This window comes from Erinaceus europaeus, chromosome 2 (genome assembly GCF_950295315.1).
Source record: "Erinaceus europaeus chromosome 2, mEriEur2.1, whole genome shotgun sequence".
Lineage (NCBI taxonomy): Eukaryota > Metazoa > Chordata > Mammalia > Eulipotyphla > Erinaceidae > Erinaceus > Erinaceus europaeus.
The window spans coordinates 204,152,992-204,176,009 of NC_080163.1; the positions used below are offsets into that span (position 1 = coordinate 204,152,992).

Consider the following 23,018-nt stretch of genomic DNA (forward strand, 5'->3'; position numbering starts at 1 on the left):
ACCCCGTCTCCTCACACTCAGCCCCTAAGCCCTCCACGGGACCCCGTCTCCTCACAGAGCCCCTAAACCCTCCACGGGACCCCGTCTCCTCACACTCAGCCCCTAAACCCTCCACGGGACCCCGTCTCCTCACACTCAGCCCCTAAACCCTCCACGGGACCCCTCTCCTCACACTCAGCCCCTAAACTCTCCACGGGACCCCGTCTCCTCACACTCAGCCCCTAAACCCTCCACGGGACCCCGTCTCCTCACAGAGCCCCTAAACCCTCCACGGGACCCCGTCTCCTCACAGAGCCCCTAAACCCTCCACGGGACCCCGTCTCCTCACACTCAGCCCCTAAACCCTCCACGGGACCCCGTCTCCTCACACTCAGCCCCTAAACCCTCCACGGGACCCCGTCTCCTCACAGAGCCCCTAAACCCTCCACGGGACCCCGTCTCCTCACACTGAGCCCCTAAGCCCTCCACGGGACCCCGTCTCCTCACTCTCAGCCCCTAAACCCTCCACGGGACCCCGTCTCCTCACACTGAGCCCCTAAACCCTCCACGGGACCCCGTCTCCTCACACTCAGCCCCTAAACCCTCCACGGGACCCGTCTCCTCACACTCAGCCCCTAAACCCTCCACGGGACCCCGTCTCCTCACACTGAGCCCCTAAACCCTCCACGGGACCCCGTCTCCTCACAGAGCCCCTAAACCCTCCACGGGACCCCGTCTCCTCACACTGAGCCCCTAAACCCTCCACGGGACCCCGTCTCCTCACACTCAGCCCCTAAACCCTCCACGGGACCCGTCTCCTCACACTCAGCCCCTAAACCCTCCACGGGACCCCGTCTCCTCACACTGAGCCCCTAAGCCCTCCACGGGACCCCGTCTCCTCACTCTCAGCCCCTAAACCCTCCACGGGACCCCGTCTCCTCACTCTCAGCCCCTAAAGCCTCCACGGGACCCCGTCTCCTCACAGAGCCCCTAAACCCTCCACGGGACCCCGTCTCCTCACACTCAGCCCCTAAGCCCTCCACGGGACCCCGTCTCCTCACACTCAGCCCCTAAACCCTCCACGGGACCCCGTCTCCTCACACTCAGCCCCTAAACCCTCCACGGGACCCCGTCTCCTCACTCTCAGCCCCTAAACCCTCCACGGGACCCCCGTCTCCTCACACTGAGCCCCTAAACCCTCCACGGGACCCCGTCTCCTCACACTGAGCCCCTAAACCCTCCACGGGACCCCGTCTCCTCACACTCAGCCCCTAAACCCTCCACGGGACCCCGTCTCCTCACACTCAGCCCCTAAACCCTCCACGGGACCCCGTCTCCTCACACTCAGCCCCTAAACCCTCCACGGGACCCCGTCTCCTCACACTCAGCCCCTAAACCCTCCACGGGACCCCGTCTCCTCACACTCAGCCCCTAAACCCTCCACGGGACCCGTCTCCTCACTCTCAGCCCCTAAACCCTCCACGGGACCCTGTCTCCTCACAGAGCCCCTAAACCCTCCACGGGACCCCGTCTCCTCACACTCAGCCCCTAAGCCCTCCACGGGACCCCGTCTCCTCACAGAGCCCCTAAACCCTCCACGGGACCCCGTCTCCTCACACTCAGCCCCTAAACCCTCCACGGGACCCCGTCTCCTCACACTCAGCCCCTAAACCCTCCACGGGACCCCGTCTCCTCACACTCAGCCCCTAAACTCTCCACGGGACCCCGTCTCCTCACACTCAGCCCCTAAACCCTCCACGGGACCCCGTCTCCTCACAGAGCCCCTAAACCCTCCACGGGACCCCGTCTCCTCACAGAGCCCCTAAACCCTCCACGGGACCCCGTCTCCTCACACTCAGCCCCTAAACCCTCCACGGGACCCCGTCTCCTCACACTCAGCCCCTAAACCCTCCACGGGACCCCGTCTCCTCACACTCAGCCCCTAAACCCTCCACGGGACCCGTCTCCTCACACTCAGCCCCTAAACCCTCCACGGGACCCCGTCTCCTCACACTGAGCCCCTAAGCCCTCCACGGGACCCCGTCTCCTCACTCTCAGCCCCTAAACCCTCCACGGGACCCCGTCTCCTCACTCTCAGCCCCTAAAGCCTCCACGGGACCCCGTCTCCTCACAGAGCCCCTAAACCCTCCACGGGACCCCGTCTCCTCACACTCAGCCCCTAAGCCCTCCACGGGACCCCGTCTCCTCACACTCAGCCCCTAAACCCTCCACGGGACCCCGTCTCCTCACACTCAGCCCCTAAACCCTCCACGGGACCCCGTCTCCTCACACTCAGCCCCTAAACCCTCCTCGGGACCCCGTCTCCTCACAGAGCCCCTAAGCCCTCCACGGGACCCCGTCTCCTCACTCTCAGCCCCTAAGCCCTCCACAGGACTGAGTTGGGACATTCCATGGGACCCCCAAACATTCCATGGGACCCTCCATTCTCACCCTGAGCCCCAGAACATTCCACAGGACCCCCAGTCTCTCAGCTGAACCCTAAAATACTACATGGGACCCCCTCCAGTCTCTCGTCAGCTGAGCCATAGAGTTTTCCACGGACACCCCCACCGTATCTATCTCCTCACGCTGACCTCCCAGAGCATCCCGGGACCCCCATCTCTCCTCACAGGAGCCCTGGGACACCCCCAGGATGCACCCCAGTCTCTCCCCCGGGACAGCTGCGTGGGAAGCAGCCCCTCGCTGGTGTGGGGGGTCCCCAGGAAGTTGGGGCGGTGTCCCCTAGTCAGTCCAGGGACGGCGGCTTCTGACCCGAACTCGGGGTGAGACAAGCGGACAGCGGGGCCTCGGCACCCCCCCGTGTGCCTCCCCGCCCGGTGTGCTGTGGCCCTGAGCCCGGACAGGTGTGGGGTGCCGCGGTGGCCCCGGGGGATGGCGGCTTGCAGCCGGCGCAGTGCCCCCGCCACTCCCCATGTGTGACACCCGTGGGCGCCCGCCGCCCGCCGCCCGGCCACGAGGACTCTAGCGCGAGCAGAAGCCGCGAGCAGTCCACACTGGGTGTGCGCTCCTGACCCTGCGGCCCGCTCCGCCGCTCGTGAAGCTTTGCGCTCAACCGGGCTCCCCAGACCCCTGTTGGTACTTGTTCAATTTGTTTTTCTTTTTAAAAATTTTTTATCTTTATTTATCGGATAGAGACAGCCAGAAATTGAGAGGAGGGGAGATAGAGAGGAGAGAGACAGAGAGACACTTGCAAACCTGCTTCACCCCCCTGCAGGTGGGGACCGGGGGCTCGAACCCAGGTCCTGGTGCACTGTAATATGTGTGCTCAACCAGGTACGCCACCACCCAGCCCCCGTTTAATTCATATTTATGAGATGGTCACAGAGGAAGGGGACACCCGCCCAGCCAGCCACATCAATCCGGGCCATCACTGGGGTGACAGATGTCGCAGCTAGATGGTCCCCACATCCCTCTTTAAGAAAAGGGGGGGAGTCAGGTGGTAGCACAGCGGGTTAAGTGCACATGATGCAAAGCACACTGACCAGCGTAAGGATCCTGGTTCAAACCCCAGGCTCCCCACCTGCAGGGGGGGGGGTGGCGTGCTTCACAGGCGGTGAAGCAGGTCTGCAGGTGTCTGTCTTTCTCTCCCCCTCTCTGTCTTCCCCCCCTCTCCATTTCTCCCTGTCCTGTCCAACAACAACGACATCAATAACAACAATTATAACTACAACAATAAAAAACAAGGGCAACAAAAGAGAAAATAAATAAATAAGTAAAATATAAAAAATAATAAAAACTTTATTTTTATTTATTTTGAATAGAAACAGAGAAATTGAGAGGGGCAGGGGAGATAGAGAGACACCTGCAGCCCTGCTTCACCACTCAGGAAGCTCCCCCGCTGCAGGTGGAGAGCAGGGGCTCGAACCTGGGTCTTTGTGCATGGGAACAGGTATGCCATTGCCAGGCCCCTGCTGCAGTCTCGAACCTGTCCCCTGACAACCTGAGTGACACCCGCTCACCAACGCGAACAACCGCTTCCTTGGATGGGATGCTTCGTTCTTCCGGCAGAGAGGCTGGAACCGCTCAGCTCTGGCTCTCGGAGATTCGGGTCGATCCTGGGCCCCGTGGGCTCTTGGGTGCAGACACACATTGTAGTTCCCGCGAGACGTTCACGTCTGCTGAGGCCCGGCAGAGAGCTCTGGGGGAGGTGACGGCTCTGTCCTCGGCCTTCTGCTGGCCAGTTTGTCACCAGCCTTATGGATGTGACTTGGAATGTACTGATGGTCTCCTGGACCAGTTCTTTTTCTTTTTCATTATCTCTATTTACTGGATAGGGACAGCCAGAAATCAAGAGGGAAGGGAGAGGACAGAGAGGAAGAGAGAGACACACACCTGCAGCCCTGCTTCAACACTTGTAAAGCTTTCCCCCTGTAAGTGGGGACTGGGGACTCGAACCTGGGCCCTTGCACATTGTAACATATGCTCTCAGCCAGGTGCGCCACCACTTTCTCTTTTCTTTGTCTTCCTTTCTTCTTTCTTCCTTCCTCCCTCCCTCCCTCTCTCTTTTTCTCTTCCTTCCTTTCTTCCTTTCCCTCCCAGAACACTTCTCAGCTGTGGCTTATGTGGGGATTGAACCTGAGACTATGGAGCTTCAGGCATGAGAGTCTCTTTGCATAATCATTATGTTATTTAGCCCACCCCCTTTTCCCTCCCTCTTCCTTGCTCTCCTTCCTTCCTCCCTCCCTCCCTCCCTTCCTTCCTTCCTTCCTTCCTTCCTTCCTTCCTTCCTTCCTTCCTTCCTTCCTTCCTTCCCCTCTCTCTCTTCTCCCCCCACCCCGCCTCTTTTGTTTCTATGGCATGAGAGACACCTACAACCTTGTGCTCTCCTAGGCTGCGGGGCTGTGCTGTGCGCCCAGGTGTAAGATCAGGGGAGAGCAAGCGGAGTACCCCATGCGGGGGTCAGGGGGAGGCTGGGGAGGGCAGTGGGGGGGCCTTCTCACTCCACAGCTGGCGACAGGTGAAGGGATCCTGCATCTCAATCCCGGGTACACAGCCTGCTTCCTGATTGGATGCCGAACTCGCGTTTTCTGATTGGATGCCGAGCTCGCGTTTTCCGATTGGATGCAGGCTCGCGTTTTCTGATTGGATGCGGAGCTCGCGTTTGCTGATTGGATGCGGAGCTCGCGTTTCCTGATTGGATGCCGAGCTCGCGTTTTCCGATTGGATGCAGGCTCACGTTTTCTGATTGGATGAGGAGCTCGCGGCGGCCTGACAGCGGCGGCCTGCAGGGGGTGCTCTTTCCCCAGCGCGGAGACCCTCCAGCCTCATTCCTAAACCTCTGCCGCCACCTGGTGGCCACTTTCAAGCTCTGCAATAAATAAATGAATTTAAAAATAAAAAAGTCAGGGCAGGGGGTAGACAGCATCGTGGTTATGCAAAAAGATTCTCATGCCTGAGGCTCCAAAGTCCCAGGTTCAATCCCCTGCACCTCCATAATCCAGAGATGAGCGGTGCTCTGGTAAAAATAATAATAAGATTGAAAAAAATTACAAAAAAAAAGTCATGTGCAAAGCCGTGTTCCTTCTATCAGGTCTCTGACTTCCCTCTCGGCAGGCCTTAGTTCACGTGGACCGGAATCACACCCACTTAGGAGCATCTCGCTATATTCAAACATCCATCCACCGAACAGCAGATACTCAGTGAGCCACGGCCAGCGCCAGAGCTCTGCGTCCCCACCCTGTCACCGCCCCGAGAAAGCCCCCAGAGTGCCCACAAGTCTGAGGACGGCGTCTGTGTTTGCTTTCCCGAGATGGTGTAAATCAGGTCTCTAGAGTGAAACCCTGCGGTAGTAGCCTTTCAGCTCTTACTTCACGAAGCACCATCTGCTCCAGTTTTATCCATTTTGTCCCCCAAGGACACAATATCATCTTTTTTTGACTGCAGAGTAATATTCCATGGAGTCTATATCCCATAGCTTCTTTTTAAAAAATATTTTTTTATTTATTTTTTATTAATTTATTTCCCCTTTTTGTTGCCCTTGTTTTTCACTGTTGTTGTAGTTATTGTTGTCGTTATTGATGTCGTCATTGTTGAATAGGACCGAGAGAAATGGAGAGAGGAGGGGAAGACAGAGAGGGGGAGAGAAAGACGGACACCTGCAGACCTGCTTCACCGCCTGTGAAGCGACTCCCCTGCAGGTGGGGAGCCGGGGGCTCGAACCGGGATCCTTGCGCCGGTCCTTGTGCTTTGCACCCCGTGCGCTTAACCCGAGAGGGGAGGGGGAGATAGAGAGGGAGAGAGAGACACCTGCAGATCTGTTTCACTTATGGAGCGTCTCCTCCCTGCCCCCCGCAGCTGGGGAGTGGGGGCTAGAACCGGGGTCCTTACACCGTTGCTCGCGCTTCTTACTACGAGTACTTAACTAGGTGCTCCACTGCCTGCCGCTGCCCCACCCCAGTAGAAGGTCAGAGACAGACAGGGAGTGAGAGACGCAGGGTCTGCTGCAGGGCTCACAGCGCATGAGGCCGTCCTCTGAGGTGTGCCCAGCCCCGTCAGCTCTGCAGCGCTCTCACGCCAGCCAGCTGCAGTCACTGCTGCTAAACCCTGAAGAGCGCTGCTCCTGGAGGCCGGTCTCTGCGGCCCCTTTGCGCGAGTCCTCCCAGTGACTGTCTCTCACGTGCCTGAACTCTGTCTGTGTTGCCATTCCTTGACTGCTCATCCACATCTTTACAATTCTTATTAGTGATTTAATATTGGTTTAATGGGGTACAGTTTCACACCATCGTTCCCACCACGGGGGACAGTGAGTCCAGAGTCTGGTGGACGATGCGTCCAGAGCGGGGCTGGGATGGCCCCTCGCTCTCCCAGGATGTCCCTGGCTGTCCCTCTGGGCGCCCCGGGCTTCACGGTGGGGCTGGCAGCCAGGCCGGAGTGGCGACAGAAGGCAGGGCTCAGCCCGGGACAGCTGCTCCCGCAGGAGGGGGGACGGGCAGCACCTGCGGGCAGGAGGCAAGTGTGGGTGTGTGTATGGGCCACAGCAGGACCCCACGCCCCCCGCCGTCAGCCTGTGTGTCGGGCCGTGAAGGCTCTGGCCTGTCGCTGTCTGTCCTGCACGGCCTTCTCTGTGTCCCCTGGGAGCCCTCCGGCTGCCCCCCGACCTGCTGTGACCCCAGAGCCTTGTCCCCCCCACCCCTCAGCCGACCGGGCACACGGTGGACAGTCCGGTCAGGCCTGATCTGAGAGGGGTCTGTGGCCATGGGGGCTGCTCCCTGGGCCCTTCACACCCCCCATGGGGTGCTGGTTCCTGGCTCTGAGGACAGGTGACTCCTCCCACTCAGTGCTCCCAGGGCTTCCCCGTCAGTCCGTCCGTCCGTCCGTCCATCCACCACAGTCGGCCACCTCCCGGCTTCTCCTGTCTGCACCCATTTGTGACTCCGCTCAGCTGCCCAGACAGGACAGGACAGGACTCCCTGGGTGTGAAGCTAAAGCACAGAGGCTGTGGGGGGCCAGGCAGAGCGCACACGTTAACAGGCACAAGGACACTGGTTCAAGCCCCGGTCCCTGCCTGCAGGTCTCCCTCCACCCCCCAGGTGTTTCTCCACCTCTCGATTTCTCTCTGTTTCTATAAAAAATAAGGACATGGAACAAATATTTAAGCGCCACAACGGTGAACAGAAGTGTCTAGAAACAAGGCAGGCGCGTGTCTGGCCCTCGGTCCTGGGCTCCGTCCTCAGGGGGCTCCGGGAGGGGACGGCACTCACGTGGGCAGCCGTGGGGGGCTCTGGCCTTAGTTCTTGCCTTTGGGGCGCTCGCCTAGAAGAGAGGGGGGTCCCTGAGCCCAGATGCAAGGCGCCGAGCGTCCGCATCGGCCGCCCGTCTCCCAGGTCTCTGCGCCTCCCTCGGCCTGGGTAGGCCTGAGGGGTGATGGGGGCGGTTGAGACCCCCTCTGTTCCTGCTGCCCGATGGCCCTGGCCGGGCAGAACTCCGCACATGGCCCCGGGGCCACAGGCCGCCAGTGCTGGGCCCTCACCACACAGAGCCCGCTCCCGGCAGGCCTGCTGCTCTTAGCTGCTCCCTGTGGGCCAGACCGGCAGTCTCTTTCTCTCTCTCTCTCTCTCTCTCTCTCTCTCATACTCTGTTTATTTTAATGAAAAAGACACAGAGAGAAGGACCAGAGTGTGGCTCAGCTCTGGAAACAGTAGTCGGTCTCAACTTCTTCTCTTCCCTCTCCCTCTTCCCTCCCTCCTTCCCTCCCTCCATCTTTCCCTCTCCCTCCCTCTCTTTCTCCCTCTCTCCCTCCTTCCCTCTGTCCCCCTCCCTCCTTCCCTCTGTCCCCCTCCCTCTCCCGTCTCCCTCTGTCCCCTCTCCCTCCTTCCCTCTGTCCCCCTCCTTCCTTCCCTCTGTCCCCCTCCCTCTCCCCTATCTCCCTCTGTCCCCTCTCCCTCCTTCCCTCTGTCCCCCTCCCTCCTTCCCTCTGTCCCCTCCCTCCTTCCCTCTGTCCCCCTCCCTCTCCCCTGTCTCCCTCTGTCCCCTCCCTCCTTCCCTCTGTCCCCTTCCTCCTTCCCTCTGTCCCCTCCCTCCTTCCCTCTGTCCCCCTCCCTCCTTCCCTCTGTCCCCCTCCTTCTCCCGTCTCCCTCTCTCCCCCTCTCCCTCCTTCCCTCTGTCCCCCTCCTTCCTTCCCTCTGTCCCCCTCCCTCTCCCTGTGGGGTCCTGTGGCATCTCGGGCCCTGTGCCCGCCAGTCACTAAAGCCACACTTTCCGTCAGTCTTGTGCACAGGCCGGTCTTGCGTCTGTCACCTGCGGTGGCGGGTGAGGGTCCCCGACTCACCGGGCTCGTGGGAGATGGTCTTCACCGTGAGGAGCTTCACGCTCTCCCTGTCGGACTGAGGGGGCCTGTGGGGACAGGGGCAGCGGGCAGTGCTGCGCCAGGCCAGAGGCCCGGACACAGGGCCAGCAGCTGCCCAGCTCCACCCCCGGGCGTCAGGCCCCGAGTCCCGGGGACCCCAGGACGATGGCTCAGGGGCCCAGAGCTGCAGCCTGAGGACGGAGCCCCGGGCCCGAGGGCCGGCCGAGCAGACGGTGTGGGTCAGCCCTGCTCCAGCTCGGAGGGCCGGCAAGGTCAGGGCTGCGGTCACGGTGGCCCAGAGCCCGGGGGGGCCGAGGTCCTGGCGGCCTTGCACACGGCCCTGGGCCTGTCCTGGGTGTGAGGCAGATGTCCAGAGTGCTTTCTGCATGTGCTCTTGAAAATTATAGAGAGAGCGAGAGCAATAGAGAGATAGAGAGATAGAGAGATAGGGGAAAGAGAGGAGAGACAGCATGACAGTTCTTCAAAAGACTCCAGTCGGAGGCTCTGTGGTCCTAGGTTCCATCACCAGCTGGAGCTGAGCAGGGCGCCCTCTCTCTCTCTCTCTCTCTCTCATTAAATTAAATTAAATTGGGCTGGGGAGATAATATAACTGTTCTGCACAAGACTTTCTTTCTGCCCGAGGCTCTGAGGTTACAGGTTCAATCGCCAGCACCATCATCATCAGCCAGAGCTGAGCAGGGCTCTGGGCTCTTGGTCTGTCTATATATCTATCTCATTAAGTAAACATGGAAACAAACAAGCAAATAAGTAAATATTAGAAAGAAATGTCTAGGGAGCCGGGCGGTGGCGCAGTGGGTTAAGTGCACGTGGTGCGAAGTGCAAGGACCAGCAGAAGGATCCCGGTTCGAGCCCCGGCTCCCCACCTGCAGGGGAGTCGCTTCACAGGCGATGAAGCAGGTCTGCAGGTGTCTGTCTTTCTCTCCCCCTCTCTGTCTTCCCCTCCTCTCTCCATTTCTCTCTGTCCTATCCAACAACAATGACATCAATAACAACAACAGTAATAACTACAACAATAAAACAACCAGAGAAACAAAAGGGAATAAATAAATAAATATTAAAAAAAACAAAGCAAAAAAAAAAACAAGGGCACAACAAAAGGGAAAATAAATAAATAAATAAAATATAAAATATAATAAATATAAATAAAATATAAAAAATATTTTAAAAAAATATATAAAGAAGAAAGGAAATGTCTCCTGCCTGAGGCTTTGAGGCTCCAGGTTCAATCCCCAGCACCACCATCAGCCAGAGCTGAGCAGGATCTGGGAGAGAGAGAGAAAGAGAGAGAAAGAGAGAGAGAGACAGAGAGCACCTTCTGTGTGCAGGGTGGGGCCTCTGTTCAGGCTGTAGGAGCCGGGCAGGGGCGTACTCACTGGTCATTCCCATTCTCTGGGGCTCCTGAGAGAGAGAGAGAGAGAGCTGGTATCAGGATTGCACACCACCCCAGCCCACCCTGAGGTTCTGTGTATGTGACCTGCTGGGCTTGGACCTGGGGGCTGAGGGCTGCCTGCACCTCAGACACCAACGTGCCTTTGTGGTGTTTGTGAGGGCATACCCCCTGTGTGTGGGGCTCCTGGACTCCATTGCAGTGCTCAAGCCATGCCCTGCGGGCCCTTGGGTGAGGGGTCCTTGAAATGGGAGTCCAAGGATGGGGCAGCCCTGCGGTGGGGGTCCTTAGGGTGGGGGGTCCTGGGAGAGTCTGTCCTTGCCTCTGAGCATGGCTTTGGGTGTGAGGTACGTGGGCGAGGGCCTTCCCTCTGGGCTGAGCAGTTCCTTGGGCCCCTGCCATGGTGTCCCTAGCTGGCCTTCACAGGCCGTGCTCCCCTCAGGACACAGGCGCTGTCACCCACCTGGCTGCGTCCTCCGGCACAGGCGGTACAGACCCACCAGTGCGAACACGGACAGTGTGATCACAATGAGGGCGATCACCACAGGCAGGATGACGCCTGCAGGGGGACACACTGTCAGGATGGGGGACATGCCATCAGGACAGGGGACAGGTGGACATGCTGTCAGGATGGGGGACACGCCGTCAGGATGGGGGACACGCCGTCAGGATGGGGGACACACCGTCTGGATGGGGGACATGCCATCAGGACAGGGGACAGGTGGACATGCAGTCAGGATGGGGGACACACCGTCAGGATGGGGGATATGCCATCAGGACGGGACAGGTGGACATGCAGTCAGGATGGGGGACACACTGTCAGGGTGGGGGACATGCCATCAGGACAGGGGACAGGTGGACATGCAGTCAGGATGGGGGACACACTGTCAGGGTGGGGGACATGCCATCAGGACAGGGGACAGGTGGACATACAGTCAGGATGGGGGACACACCGTCAGGATGCGGGACACGCTGTCTGGATGGGGGACACACCTTCAGGATGGGGGACACGCCGTCAGGATGGGGGACACACCGTCAGGGTGGGGGACACGCCGTCAGGATGGGGGACACTCTGTCAGGATGGGGGACACGCCGTCAGGATGGGGGACACTCTGTCAGGATGGGGGACACGCCGTCAGGATGGGGGACACTCCGTCAGGATGGGGGACACGCCGTCTGGATGGGGGACACGCCATCAGGATGGGGGACACGCCGTCTGGATGGGGGACACGCCGTCAGGATGGGGGACATGCCGTCTGGATGGGGGACACACCGTCAGGATGGGGGACATGCCATCAGGACAGGGAGCGGGTGGACACACAGTCAGGATGGGGGAGCCGCCACTTCACACAGGGGCAGCCTCCCACTGTGAGAGAAGAGCCTCCTAGGAGCCCCCTGGATTCACTGCTGAGGGGAGACCCCAGCCCAGGCCCACTCCTCACTGCAGAGGGAGGAGTGACGGGTGGAGAATGTTCTAGAATGCAGCCGAGACTCAGGGACACAGGTGACATCTCCAACGTACCATGGGGGGTGTGTGCTGGGAAAGGGGACAGGAGGATCTCAGAAGCTGGGGGGCCAGCTGGTCACCCTCACAGAGGGGTGTCTCAGAGTTCATGGGGTCAATTAGTGACCCTCACCGAAAGGCATCTCAGAGACTGTGCCTTGGGCCTGCAGCTGCCACCCTGGGTGATGGTGAACATGCCTCAGATCACAGAGGACAGAACTGGGTGGGGGTCTCGGTTGACGATTCAGAGCTGGGTGGGGTTCTGGGGGGTCCTGGTGGGGCTCGATCTCTTGTCCCCCCCAATCCCTACAGAGCAGCAGGAGGGGCCCTACTCACTGGAATACTCAGGACTGGCCGCCGCGTGGCCCTCCCTGCTCACACCTGAGTCTGCAAGAGCGAAGGTCAGTCACCTGGGAGCAGGGGCCCGCCTCTCACTCGCCCAGCTTCCCGGGGCCCAGGCCTGGGGCTGTGCTGTTCTCACTAGGAGCTGGACAGGGCACTGACCCCCCAGTGGTCCTAGGGTCACCCCTGAGTGGACAGGGCACGGACCCCCCCAGTGGACATAGGGTCAACCCTCTGAGTGGACAGGGCACTGACCGCCCAGTGGCCAACCCACCACCACCCCACTTGTGGATGTGGCCTCTGGGCAAGGGCCCCTCTGAGAAGGTTGGGGCCCCACGTACCTGGGGACCTGGCAGTGTTGGCAGGGCTTCTCTGTGAGAAGGCTGGCAGGGTGTTGCCTCTGGGAGGGGTGAGCGGGGGCTGGAGCGTGGTCTCTGGGGTGGGGCACAGGTCTCTGTCAGGACATTCTGCTGGGCCACACAGCAGGGCCACATCCTTACTGATTGCCACCCCCCCCAAGTCTGCAGATGCTAGGAGCCCTTCCAGGTGCTATGTGGTTGTGGCAGTGGGCAGGGGCCAGCACACAGCTCTCAGGGCCATTGTGAGAGATGTCCAAGGTGGTGGTTCTGCTGGGGACCTTGTCCCCAGATGCCTTGCCTGGGCTCCCTCCACGGCCCTGCTCCAGGGCGGCTGTCCCCTTCACCCAGATGCTTGTTGTCTGCCCTCAGAGGGACTAAACATGGGGCTTTGGCAGGAGCGCACCGGGTTAAGCACACTCATCATCACGCACAAGGACCTGGGTTCGAGCCCCTGGTCCCACCTGCAGTGGAAGGCTTCACGAGTGGTGGAGCAGGGCTGCAGGGGTCTCTCTGTCCTCGTGTGTGGTGACGTGTGCACCCAGCCAGGCCTTTGGTCTCTAGCTTTTGAACTGGGACAGTACTGGCCTGAGGTCATGACCTGTATGCACAACGTCCCTGTGATTACGAAGGCCCTGGAAAAGTCTGACAAGAATCACTGTCATTCCTTCAGAAGATGTTTCCCCAGCCACCCGGGGTGTCAGCTGTGCAGGGGAGGAGGGGGCACGGTGACACCCAGGTGACACCCTGCTCACCCTGGGGTGGCCCTCCCCGGGCGCCACCCCGCATGCTGACTGGGGCTGGCCTCGCTGTCCGGCAGGGGGACGCGGCCCTGGGGCTGCCGCTGGCCAAGCCCCTGGCATCCAGCTCTGCCCACTCTGCTCCCTGCCGGGTAAGCCCCGCTTCCACACTTACTTTGTGTTGAGGGACTTTGCGAAGTCTGGGCAGCGTGTGACGGGGCCGCGTGTGGCTGTGACGTGGGGAGAGTTGTCCCTGTGGGGCCTGTGGTGAGGGGCTCCGTGGCGCCATTACTCGTGGCTTCAGATAAAGTGAGGGAAACACACCATCCTCAGGGCTGAGCCACCACCGGGCAGACTCGCCGACGCCAGCCCCCCCCCCTGCACAGGGGCAAAGCGGCCTTCAGCCTCCGGGCCCGGCCAGGAAAGGCAGCTTTCTGAGTCTGCAGCTGGGGCAGAGCAGAGGGAAGGAGGGGCTCCCCGTGCCAGGAACAGCACCAGGCCCCAGACATGGGCTGGGGCTCCAGGTTCAGTCCCCGGCACCACCACCAGCCAGGGCCGAGCGGGGCTCTGGGGGAAATGATGGTGGTGACGATGAGGCTGCGGAGACAGCTCAGAGGCTCTGCAAAAGACTCTCCTGTCTGAGGCCCCGGCTTCAATCTGTAGCACCATCATCAGCTGGAGCTGAGCAGGGCTGAGAGAGAGGGAGAGAGAGACAGAGACAGACACAGAGTGAGAGAGAGGGAGAGAGAGAGAGAGTCAGAGAGAGAGGGAGAGAGAGGGAGAGACAGAGACAGAGACAGACAGAGAGAGAGGTAGAGGCAGAGACATAGACAGAGAGAGAGAGAGAGGGAGAGGAAGAGGAAGAGGAAGAGAGAGACAGAGACAGAGAGAGAGGAAGAGAGAGAAAGAGAGGAAGAGAGAGAGGAAGAAAGAGAGGAAGAGAGAGAAAGAGAGAGGAAGAGAGAAAGAGAGAGAGGAAGAGAGAGAGGAAGAGTGAGAGGAAGAAAGAGAGAAAGAGAGAGGAAGAAAGAGAGAAAGAAAGAGAGGAAGAGAGAGAAAGAGAGAGAGAAAGAGAGAGAGGAAGAGAGAGAGGGAGAGGAAGAGAGAGAGAGAGGAAGAGAGGAAGGGAGGAAGAGAGAGAGAGAGAGAGGAAGAGAGAGAGGAGAAGAGAGAGAGAGAGAGAGAGAGAGAGAGAGAGAGGGAGAGAGAGACCATGTGCTCGGGGTGCAGGCCAAGCTCTGCACTAGGAGTGTGTGGTGGTGTGAGGCTTCTCCTGTCCTCCCCGCCCAGGCCCAGGCCCAGGCGCAGCGAGTGGAAGTGGAGTCCGCCCGCCGCCCTGCAGTAAAGCCCCGAAGCCACTGGCCGCACGTGACAGAAAGCAGACAGGCTGGGCCTCAGCCATCAGAAGAGGGGCTCGGCGCACTCCTGTGGTCCCTGCTCAGGGACGGCAGCGCGGCAAGAAGCCGTGTGGGTCCTAATCTGTGTGAGGACAGGCGACAGGACAGGAGACTGTACTCAGAAAGGGCAAGGCGGGGAGCTGGGAGGGACGGGGACAGACGCGGGCTTCTCTGGGTGAGGAGGTGCCGTACTTTGCCCAAAGGACACTCCAACACGGATCTGAAGGGACATGTGCAGCCTGTGTGCACAGCCGCATGGCCCACGCTGGCCAGAGGGAGGTGGGCTGGGCAGTACTCACCGTCCCCCGCGGTGGTCGTGGTCAGTCGCGAGGCTCCCGTGGGTGCTGGGGAGGAGCTGGGCTTAGACGCCGTCAGGGCTGTTCCTACAAGGAGGCCTGGTGTCTGTCACTCCTCACATGGAGGAGCTGGCCGGGGCTGGAGGTGGAGCTATGCAGGGCCCAGCTGAGAGGGGCTCTGCCCCCCAAAACATGGGCTCTGCCCCCCAAAACATGGGCTCTGCTCCCCAAAGCGTGAGCTGTGCCCCCCAAAGCGTGAGCTCTGCCCCCCAAAGTCTGAGCTCTGCCCCCCAAAGTCTGAGCTCTGCCTCCAAACTGTGAGCTCTGCCCCCAACCCGCCCTAGGCGTGGGCTGCCTGCTGAGCACCATGGGCTGACAGTTTTGTGTTGTCTCCAAAAGACGCACAGATCATGTCGCTATGTGATCTCCCCGCCGGGAAAAGCTTTGGTCACTGTCCCCTGTGGCTTCAGTCTGTCTGGTGGCTGTGGGGGCAGCTCCCCGTGGAGGCTCCCTGTCCTGTGGCAGGCTCTGGGGATCTACTCCCCGCACAGCCCCCCTGCACCCCGGGCCTGAGAACTGGCAGAGGGGTCTCGGGCTGAGGGGCCCGGCAGCCTCAGGCCTGTGGGGAGCCCCCGATACTCCCCGCCCTGGTTTCCATTCTACCATCCGCAAGGCCCAGAGAGCGGCCGGCCCGCCTGACAGCTGCTCCTCACCGAGGGTGCCCCCTGAGGAGGCTGCTCCGGGCGTCACGGTGCTCTGGGCGTTGGGTGCTGCCGTCACGCTGGCTGTGGGGATGGCTGGCTTTGCAGCAGTGGCCGCCACGGGCGTGCTGTGTCCGGCATCTGTGAACAGGACACCGTGACACGGCCGCGTGGACACGTCTGTGTATGGGACCGGGTGGGGGTGCACCTGGCACAAGGATCGGGGTTCAAGCCCCTGCTTCCCACCCGCAGGGGGAAAGCTTCACGAATAGTGAAGCAGGGCTGCAGGTGTCTGTCTGTCTCTCTCTCTTTTTCTTTCTTTCTTTCATTTTTTATTTTTTCCCTTTTGTTGCCCTTGTTGTTAAGCATTGTTGTTGGACAGGACAGAGAGACATGGAGAGAGGAGAAGACAGAGAGGGGGAGAGAGAGACAGACACCTGCAGACCTGCTTCACCGCCTGGGAAGCGACTCCCCTGCAGGTGGGGAGCCGGGGGCTTGAACCGGGATCCTTAGGCCGGTCCTGCGCTTTGAGCCACGTGTGCTTAACCCGCTGCGCCACCGCCCGGCTCCCTCTTTCTTAATTCCTTCCTTTCTTTCTTTCTTTTTTGCATCTCATTGTCTTTATTTGCACTTCTCTGATAATCAGTGACATTGAACACTTCCTCACTAGAGATGCCATTTCTGAGCCTGAGTTCACTGCCCGAGTCCCTGGTCCCCACACCTGGTCACTGCTCATAGATGTTCTCTGCTCAGTTGTGACCGGCAGCCAAATACTATTCACACACGGAATTCTGTGATCTGGGGGACGGACGTGGGGGTCTTTTAAAAGCTCGAGACCACTTGCGGACACTTGTGCGTCCTGGCATTTCCTGTGACATCTGAGGGGCTCACACTCCATTTTATCAGGGGGGTGAAGGAGGCAGGCCCTGGGCGAGCTGTTCCCCACGGCCGAGTGTCCCAGGGTGCTGTGTACTGGGTACCTCCCGCAGGAGGCAGGGGGCAGGGGCTCAGCTGAGTCCCCATGGCAGCAGGAGCCACCCTGGGGAGCACAGCCCCTCCCTGGCTCTGCCCACGCCCCGGGCTGCTCTCCTCCTACCTTCTCCACTCATCACCTTTTAAGGATAAATGCAGGATTGCATAGACAGCAGGCCGCGCTGCCACAAAAGGAGACTGAGGGCTGGTGGCAGATTGAACCAAAATGAGGAAGCGAGCTGAGAGGCGACATCCCAAGCGGCACAGCACCCACGGGTGACAGCCTGCGGGCTGGGCTGCTACTGAGAGGGAGGGAGGTGTGGGTGTGACGGAGAGGGAGAGGGATGGCCTCAGCTCGCACAGGTAACCCGCAGGGTCCGCATCACCGGGGCCAAGATAGAGCCCCTGTGCCCATGGCCTGCAGACAGCCTCCCAAACCTCCCCACACAGCCCCTGCATTAGCCCCCTCCCCACACAGCCCCCATTAGCCCCCTCCCCACCAGCCCCTGCATTAGCCCCCTCCCCACACAGCCCCCATTAGCCCCCTCCCCACCAGCCCCTGCATTAGCCCCCTCCCCACACAGCCCCCATTAGCCCCCTCCCCACCAGCCCCTGCATTAGCCCCCTCCCCACACAGCCCCCATTAGCCCCCTCCCCACCAGCCCCTGCATTAGCCCCCTCCCCACACAGCCCCCATTAGCCCCCTCCCCACCAGCCCCTGCATTAGCCCCCTCCCCACACAGCCCCTGCATTAGACCACTCCCCACACTGCCCCTGCATTTAGACCCCTCCCCACACTGCCCCTGCAAAGCCCCCTCCCCACACAGCCCCTGCATTAGCCCCCTCCCCACACAGCCCCTGCACTAGCCCCCTCCCCACACAGCCCCTGCATTAGACCCCTCCCCACACAGCCCCTGCATTAGACCCCTCCCCACACAGCCCCTGCATTAGCCCATCCCCACACAGCCCCTGCCTTAGCCACCTCCCCACACAGCCCCTGCCTTAGCCCCTTCCCCACACTGCCCCTGCACTTAGCCCCCTCCCCACACAGCCCCTGCATTAGCCCCCTCCCCACACAGCCCCTGCATTAGCCCCCTCCCCACACAGCCCCTGCATTAGACCACTCCCCACACTGCCCCTGCATTTAGGCCCCTCCCCACACTGCCCCTGCAAAGCCCCCTCCCCACACAGCCCCTGCATTAGCCCCCTCCCCACACAGGCCTGCACTAGCCCCCTCCCCACACAGCCCCTGCATTAGACCCCTCCCCACACAGCCCCTGCATTAGACCCCTCCCCACACAGCCCCTGCATTAGCCCACTCCCCACACAGCCCCTGCCTTAGCCACCTCCCCACACAGCCCCTGCCTTAGCCCCTTCCCCACACTGCCCCTGCACTTAGCCCCCTCCCCACACAGCCCCTGCATTAGCCCCCTCCCCACACAGCCCCTGCAATAGCCCCCTCCACACACAGCCCCTGCATTAGCCCCCTCCCCACACAGCCCCTGCATTAGCCCCCTCCCCACACAACCCCCATTAGCCCCCTTCCCACACTGCCCCTGCATTAAACCCCTCTCCACACAGCCCCTGCATTAGTCCCCTCCCCACACAGCCCCTGCATTTAGACCCCTCCCCACACTGCCCCTGCAAAGCCCCCTCCCCACACAGCCCCTGCATTAGCCCCCTCCCCACACAGCCACTGCACTTAGACCCCTCCCCACACAGCCCCTGCATTAGCCCCCTCCCCACACTGCCCCTGCATTAGACCCCTCCTCACACAGCCCCTGCATTAGACCCGTCCCCACACAGCCCCTGCATTAGCCCCCTCTCCACACAGCCCCTGCATTAGCCCCCTCCCCACACAGCCCCTGCACTAGCCCCCTCCCCACACTGCCCCTGCATTAGCCCCCTCCCCACACTGCCCGAGCACTAGCCCCCTCCCCACACTGCCCCTGCATTAGCCCCTCCCCACACTGCCCCTGCATTAGCACTCTCCCCACACAGCCCCTGCATTAGACCCCTCCCCACACAGACCCTGCATTAGACCCCTCCCCACACTGCCCCTGCACTAGCCCCCTCCCCACACTGCCCCTGCATTAGACCCCTCCCCACACTGCCCCTGCACTAGCCCCCTCCCCACACAGCCCCTGCCTTAGCCCCCTCCCCACACAGCCCCTCCCTTAGCCCCTTCCCCACACTGCCCCTGCACTTAGACCTCTCCCCACATAGCCCCTGCATTAGCCCCCTCCCCACACAGCCCCTGCATTAGCCCCCTCCCCACACAGCCCCTGCATTAGAACCCTCCCCACACAGACCCTGCATTAGACCCCTCCCCACACTGCCCCTGCACTAGCCCCCTCCCCACACTGCCCCTGCATTAGACCACTCCCCACACAGCCCCTGCCTTAGCCCCCTCCCCACACAGCCCCTGCCTTAGCCCCTTCCCCACACTGCCCCTGCATTAGCCCACTCCCCACACAGCCCCTGCACTAGCCCCCTCCCCACACAGCCCCTGCATTAGCCCCCTCCCCACACAACCCCCATTAGCCCCCTTCCCACACTGCCCCTGCATTAAACCCCTCTCCACACAGCCCCTGCATTAGTCCCCTCCCCACACAGCCCCTGCATTTAGACCCCTCCCCACACTGCCCCTGCAAAGCCCCCTCCCCACACAGCCCCTGCATTAGCCCCCTCCCCACACAGCCACTGCACTTAGACCCCTCCCCACACAGCCCCTGCATTAGACCCCTCCCCACACTGCCCCTGCATTAGACCCCTCCCCACACTGCCCCTGCACTAGCCCCCTCCCCACACTGCCCCTGCATTAGACCACTCCCCACACAGCCCCTGCCTTAGCCCACTCCCCACACAGCCCCTGCCTTAGCCCCCTCCCCACACAGCCCCTGCCTTAGCCCCTTCCCCACACTGCCCCTGCACTTAGACCTCTCCCCACACAGCCCCTGCATTAGCCCCCTCCCCACACAGCCCCTGCATTAGCCCCCTCCCCACACAGCCCCTGCATTAGCCCCCTCCCCACACAGCCCCTGCATTAGTCCCCTCCCCACACAGCCCCTGAATTTAGACCCCTCTCCACACAGCCCCTGCATTAACCCCCTCCCCACACAGCCCCTGCACTTAGATCCCCTAGTGTGTGTTTAGTGTGCGTGCGCACATGCGTGTGCGTGTATGCCTGTGTGCAGGAGAGGAAGCCCCCCCCACTCTGAGGGGCGCCCAGGTCTGAGGTGCTGGTTCTCTGCAATCAGTGAGCTTCCTGCCTGGCTTAAGGAAAGAACTTCACCAGCGGCTGGGAAATGCCTCACTTCCTGCCCCATCCTGGAAGGAGCCCAGAGGGCCAGGTGCAGCCCAGGCATCTCCCACCCCAGACCCTGTGGGATGTTTCCTCTCAGACCCTTTGGGGACATATGTCTCCCGGCTGATGACTGTGCTGCTACCATGACCAGCACCCCTCACCCCCCATTTGCTTGAAGAGCAGCCTAGGGTGTCCTCAGGCCCTGGAGTCGGAGCCAAGGGTCTCTGGGGGTGGGGTGGGGGTGGGGCTTCCTTTCTGCCCCGGGCCACTTGGGTATTTATAACATCCTTCTCAGAACATTCAGAATCATGGTTTAGAAAGGCACCCAGTTAGGTGCACACATCACCAGGCACAAGGACCCGAGTTCAAGCCCCTGGAACCCAGCCACAGTGGGGAAGCTTCACAAGTGGCGAAGCAGGACTGTCGGTGTCTCTCTCTGTCCTCCTTCCCTCTCAACTTCTCTATATCTCTATCCAAAACAAACAAATAAATAATACATAAACAATTAAAAATGTGTTATGGTGGGGGGAGGTGGTGGTTTCCTTGGTGGAACACACACATTACAGGGCACAAGGCTCCACTGGGCTCAAGCCCCTGCTCCCCACCTGCGGTGGGGGGGAAGCTTTATGAGCGGTGAAGCAGGCTGCAGGTGTCTCTCTGTCTCTCTCCCTCTCTCTCCCCTCTTCCCTCTCATTGTTTCAGTCTGTACTATAAATAAATTACTAATAAAAAATCTTCTGGAGTGTGGATCCACCTGCCAACGCCCATGTTCAGCGGGGAAGCAATGACAGAAGCCAGACCTTCCACCTTCTGCATCCCACAGTGACCCTGGGTCCATGCTCCCAGAGGGATAGAGAACAGGAAGTTTATCAGGGGAGGGGATGGGATACGGAGTTCTGGTGGTGGGAACTGTGTGGAGTTGTACCCCTCTTATCTTATGGTCTTGTCAGTGTTTCCTTTTTACAAATAAAATTTTTAAAAAAAAGGGAAGGAAGGAAGGAAGGAAGGAAGGAAGGAAGGAAGGAAGAAGTAGAAAAGCCAGTGGTCCGGGAGGTGGCGCAGTGGTAAAGTGTTGGGCTTTCAAGCATGAGGTCCCGAGTTCGATCCCCAGCAGCACATGTGCCGGAGTGATGTCTGGTTCTTTCTCTCTCCTCCTGTCTTTCTCATCAATAAATAAACAAAATCTTTAAAAAAAAGTAGAAAAACCAGAATTGATCAATGCTCTGGAAGAACAAAAAAAAAAAAATAAAGAAAGAACTCTTCAGAGCACTTAATGCTGTTGTGAGGAAGGCTGAGGTGGCCTTCGCGGGGTCAGGGTGCTCAATTCCTGGGCCAGACGTCGCGGTCCTGGGGGCGGCCTGGCTCCCACATGCCCGTGGCCGTGGCCGGCGGTGGCCGCGCTGCCCTGCCCAGTGTCTGCCTCAGGGGCCTGAGCTCGGCTGCACGTCCGTCCCTCTTGTCTGACCGTCTGAGACGCCCGCGTCCAGCGTCCCTCTCTGCTGTCCCTGGCGGCTCAGATAGGCACATCCCGGAGACGCCAGCGGGGGACACAAGTGTCCTGGAGCCACACGGGAGCCAGGTGACTGTCCCTGCCCGGCCCGGCCTGAGACGCAGACGCTGCAGTGCTGGCCCAGGGACCCCTCTGCCACCTCCAGACGGCCCTGGACTGGCCCCGCCTTGGCCCCCGCAGTGTCGCCATGTGTGCTCCCGGTGCCCCCCGTGCCTCGGGCCTCTGCTCCCGGGGCTTCTGCGAACGACAGAGCTCTCAGCCGCAGAGGGTGGCCGCCGGCTGAGGGGGGCGGCTCGAGGGGACCTACCTGCTTCCAGGCGGCGGCTGAGGGTGGCCAGCAGCAGACACAGCAGGACTGGGGCCGGGGGCCGCAGGGGCATGGTGGCCGGCGCTCCTGCAGCTCTGGTGCGCTGTGAGGTGGTGTCCGCTGGCGGGCAGTGCAGGGAGGCCGGGGCGGGCCGAGGGCGAGATAAAGACGCAGGAAGCGGCTCTCCCCGGGGACCCAGGACCGCCTGTCCAGCCCTTCCTTACAGGAACCGTGGCCTTTCCTCCTGCGTTGGCAGCCACGGAGGCTGTTGTTTCTCTGCGATTTTGTTCCTCTCCGACGGAAGGGTCAGCGCAGGCCCCGGACAGAGCTCTCCCCTCTGGCCTCCTGGCTCGGGTCTGGAGAGGCCCTCTGGAAGCTGGGCGGGCCGACCGCAGGGCGATGTGGCCGCCACAGGGTCACGGTGCTCGGTGGGCTGCTGCAGAGCAGGCCCTGCGGTCTCTCGGGAGCCCAGCCCGAGGCCGGTGGCTGTGGACCAGCGGGTTCTGCAGGCTCCTAGAAGCTTCCAGAATCACAGGCTGCCGCTGGCCACTCTGGCTTGGAGGAACAGCGAGAAGAGTGTGCTTAGACAGAGGGGGCTGGACGGAGGGCCCCTAGGAGGCTGAGGGCAGCCAGGACCAGCACTCCGGCCCCCCAGCCTGTCCAGCAAGGCTGGCAGTACTAAGCATCGACACCAGCACAGGCAAAGGGAGCACCCGGGGAACCCCGCCCCCCAGGCCACAGCATCCAGAAAGATGGCTTCACACTGTTTCACCAGAACCCCCGCACCCCAGTGCCCCGGCAGGGCCCCACCCGCTGTTTGATTCTGTGTGGGTTAGCATCTAAGCCTGGGGTTGCTTTCCGACACTTTCCTGCTTTGGAAGCGAGCACAGGTGATAGTCTGCTCCGTCAATAGCTCTCACCTGAAGGAAAGAAACCGCTCCCTCTCAAACCAATAAGCCCGGCAAAGTCTACGGAAGCTGAGAGCTTCATAGAAGCATTTGGGGGGTTGTGTGGCCATCTGTGGAGCCTGGCTTTTTTTTTTTCTTTATTTAATTTTTTTTTTTTTATGGTGGGGGATTAATAGTTTACAGTCAACAGTAAATCAGTTGTTGGTCCCTATGTAAAATTTCCCAGTTTTCTGCTTGACATTCTTATCCCCAGCCTAGGTCCTCCTCCACCATCAGCACCAGGACCTGAAAGCCACCTCCCCCGTACCCAGTCCGAGTTCTGCTTTGTGTCTCCCCTTCTGTTCTCACTTCTCAACTTCTGTCTGTGAGATCATCCCATATTCACCCTTCTCTTTCTGACTTAACTCACTTTACATGATTCCATCAAGTTCCTCCCAAGATGAGGTGAAGGTGAAGTCATCATTCTTCACAGCTGAGTAGTATTC

The 23,018-nt window shown here is 60.6% G+C and overlaps 1 protein-coding gene across 3 annotated transcripts; it reads right to left on the bottom strand.

Annotated features, from left to right (window-relative positions):
* Window positions 1–6,287: 6,287 nt before the first annotated feature.
* On the bottom strand, window positions 6,288–22,068 carry EMCN (endomucin). Of its 3 annotated transcripts, none has more exons than XM_060186353.1 (11): window positions 21,626–22,005; window positions 15,542–15,670; window positions 14,832–14,927; window positions 13,311–13,433; window positions 12,381–12,473; window positions 12,034–12,084; window positions 10,657–10,752; window positions 10,180–10,204; window positions 8,768–8,832; window positions 7,701–7,752; window positions 6,291–6,935 (listed from the first exon to the last, which is right to left on the bottom strand). In XM_060186353.1, the coding sequence occupies exons 1-10, from the start codon at window positions 21,696–21,698 to the stop codon at window positions 7,727–7,729; spliced, it is 777 nt and encodes a 258-aa protein (XP_060042336.1). In that variant the 5' UTR covers window positions 21,699–22,005; the 3' UTR covers window positions 6,291–6,935; window positions 7,701–7,726. The 3 variants fall into 3 exon arrangements, 2 of the variants coding, with proteins under 2 accessions (XP_060042336.1, XP_016049277.1); XM_016193791.2 differs by having other exon boundaries at window positions 6,296–6,935; window positions 14,832–14,915; window positions 21,626–21,966; XR_009548422.1 differs by lacking the exon at window positions 10,180–10,204 and having other exon boundaries at window positions 6,288–6,935; window positions 21,626–22,068.
* Between the last annotated feature and the right edge of the window lie 950 nt (window positions 22,069–23,018).

Bases quoted from the DNA above. Each gene is read 5' to 3' on its own strand.
- EMCN (XM_060186353.1), bottom strand. From the start codon at position 21,698: ATGCCCCTGCGGCCCCCGGCCCCAGTCCTGCTGTGTCTGCTGCTGGCC. The intron at 13,434-14,831 runs GTGAGTACTGCC...CTTTATCTGAAG, and splicing joins CACGACCACCGCGGGGGACG to CCACGAGTAATGGCGCCACG. The intron at 10,753-12,033 runs GTGAGTAGGGCC...GTCCCCCTGCAG, and splicing joins GGCCAGTCCTGAGTATTCCA to GCGTCATCCTGCCTGTGGTG.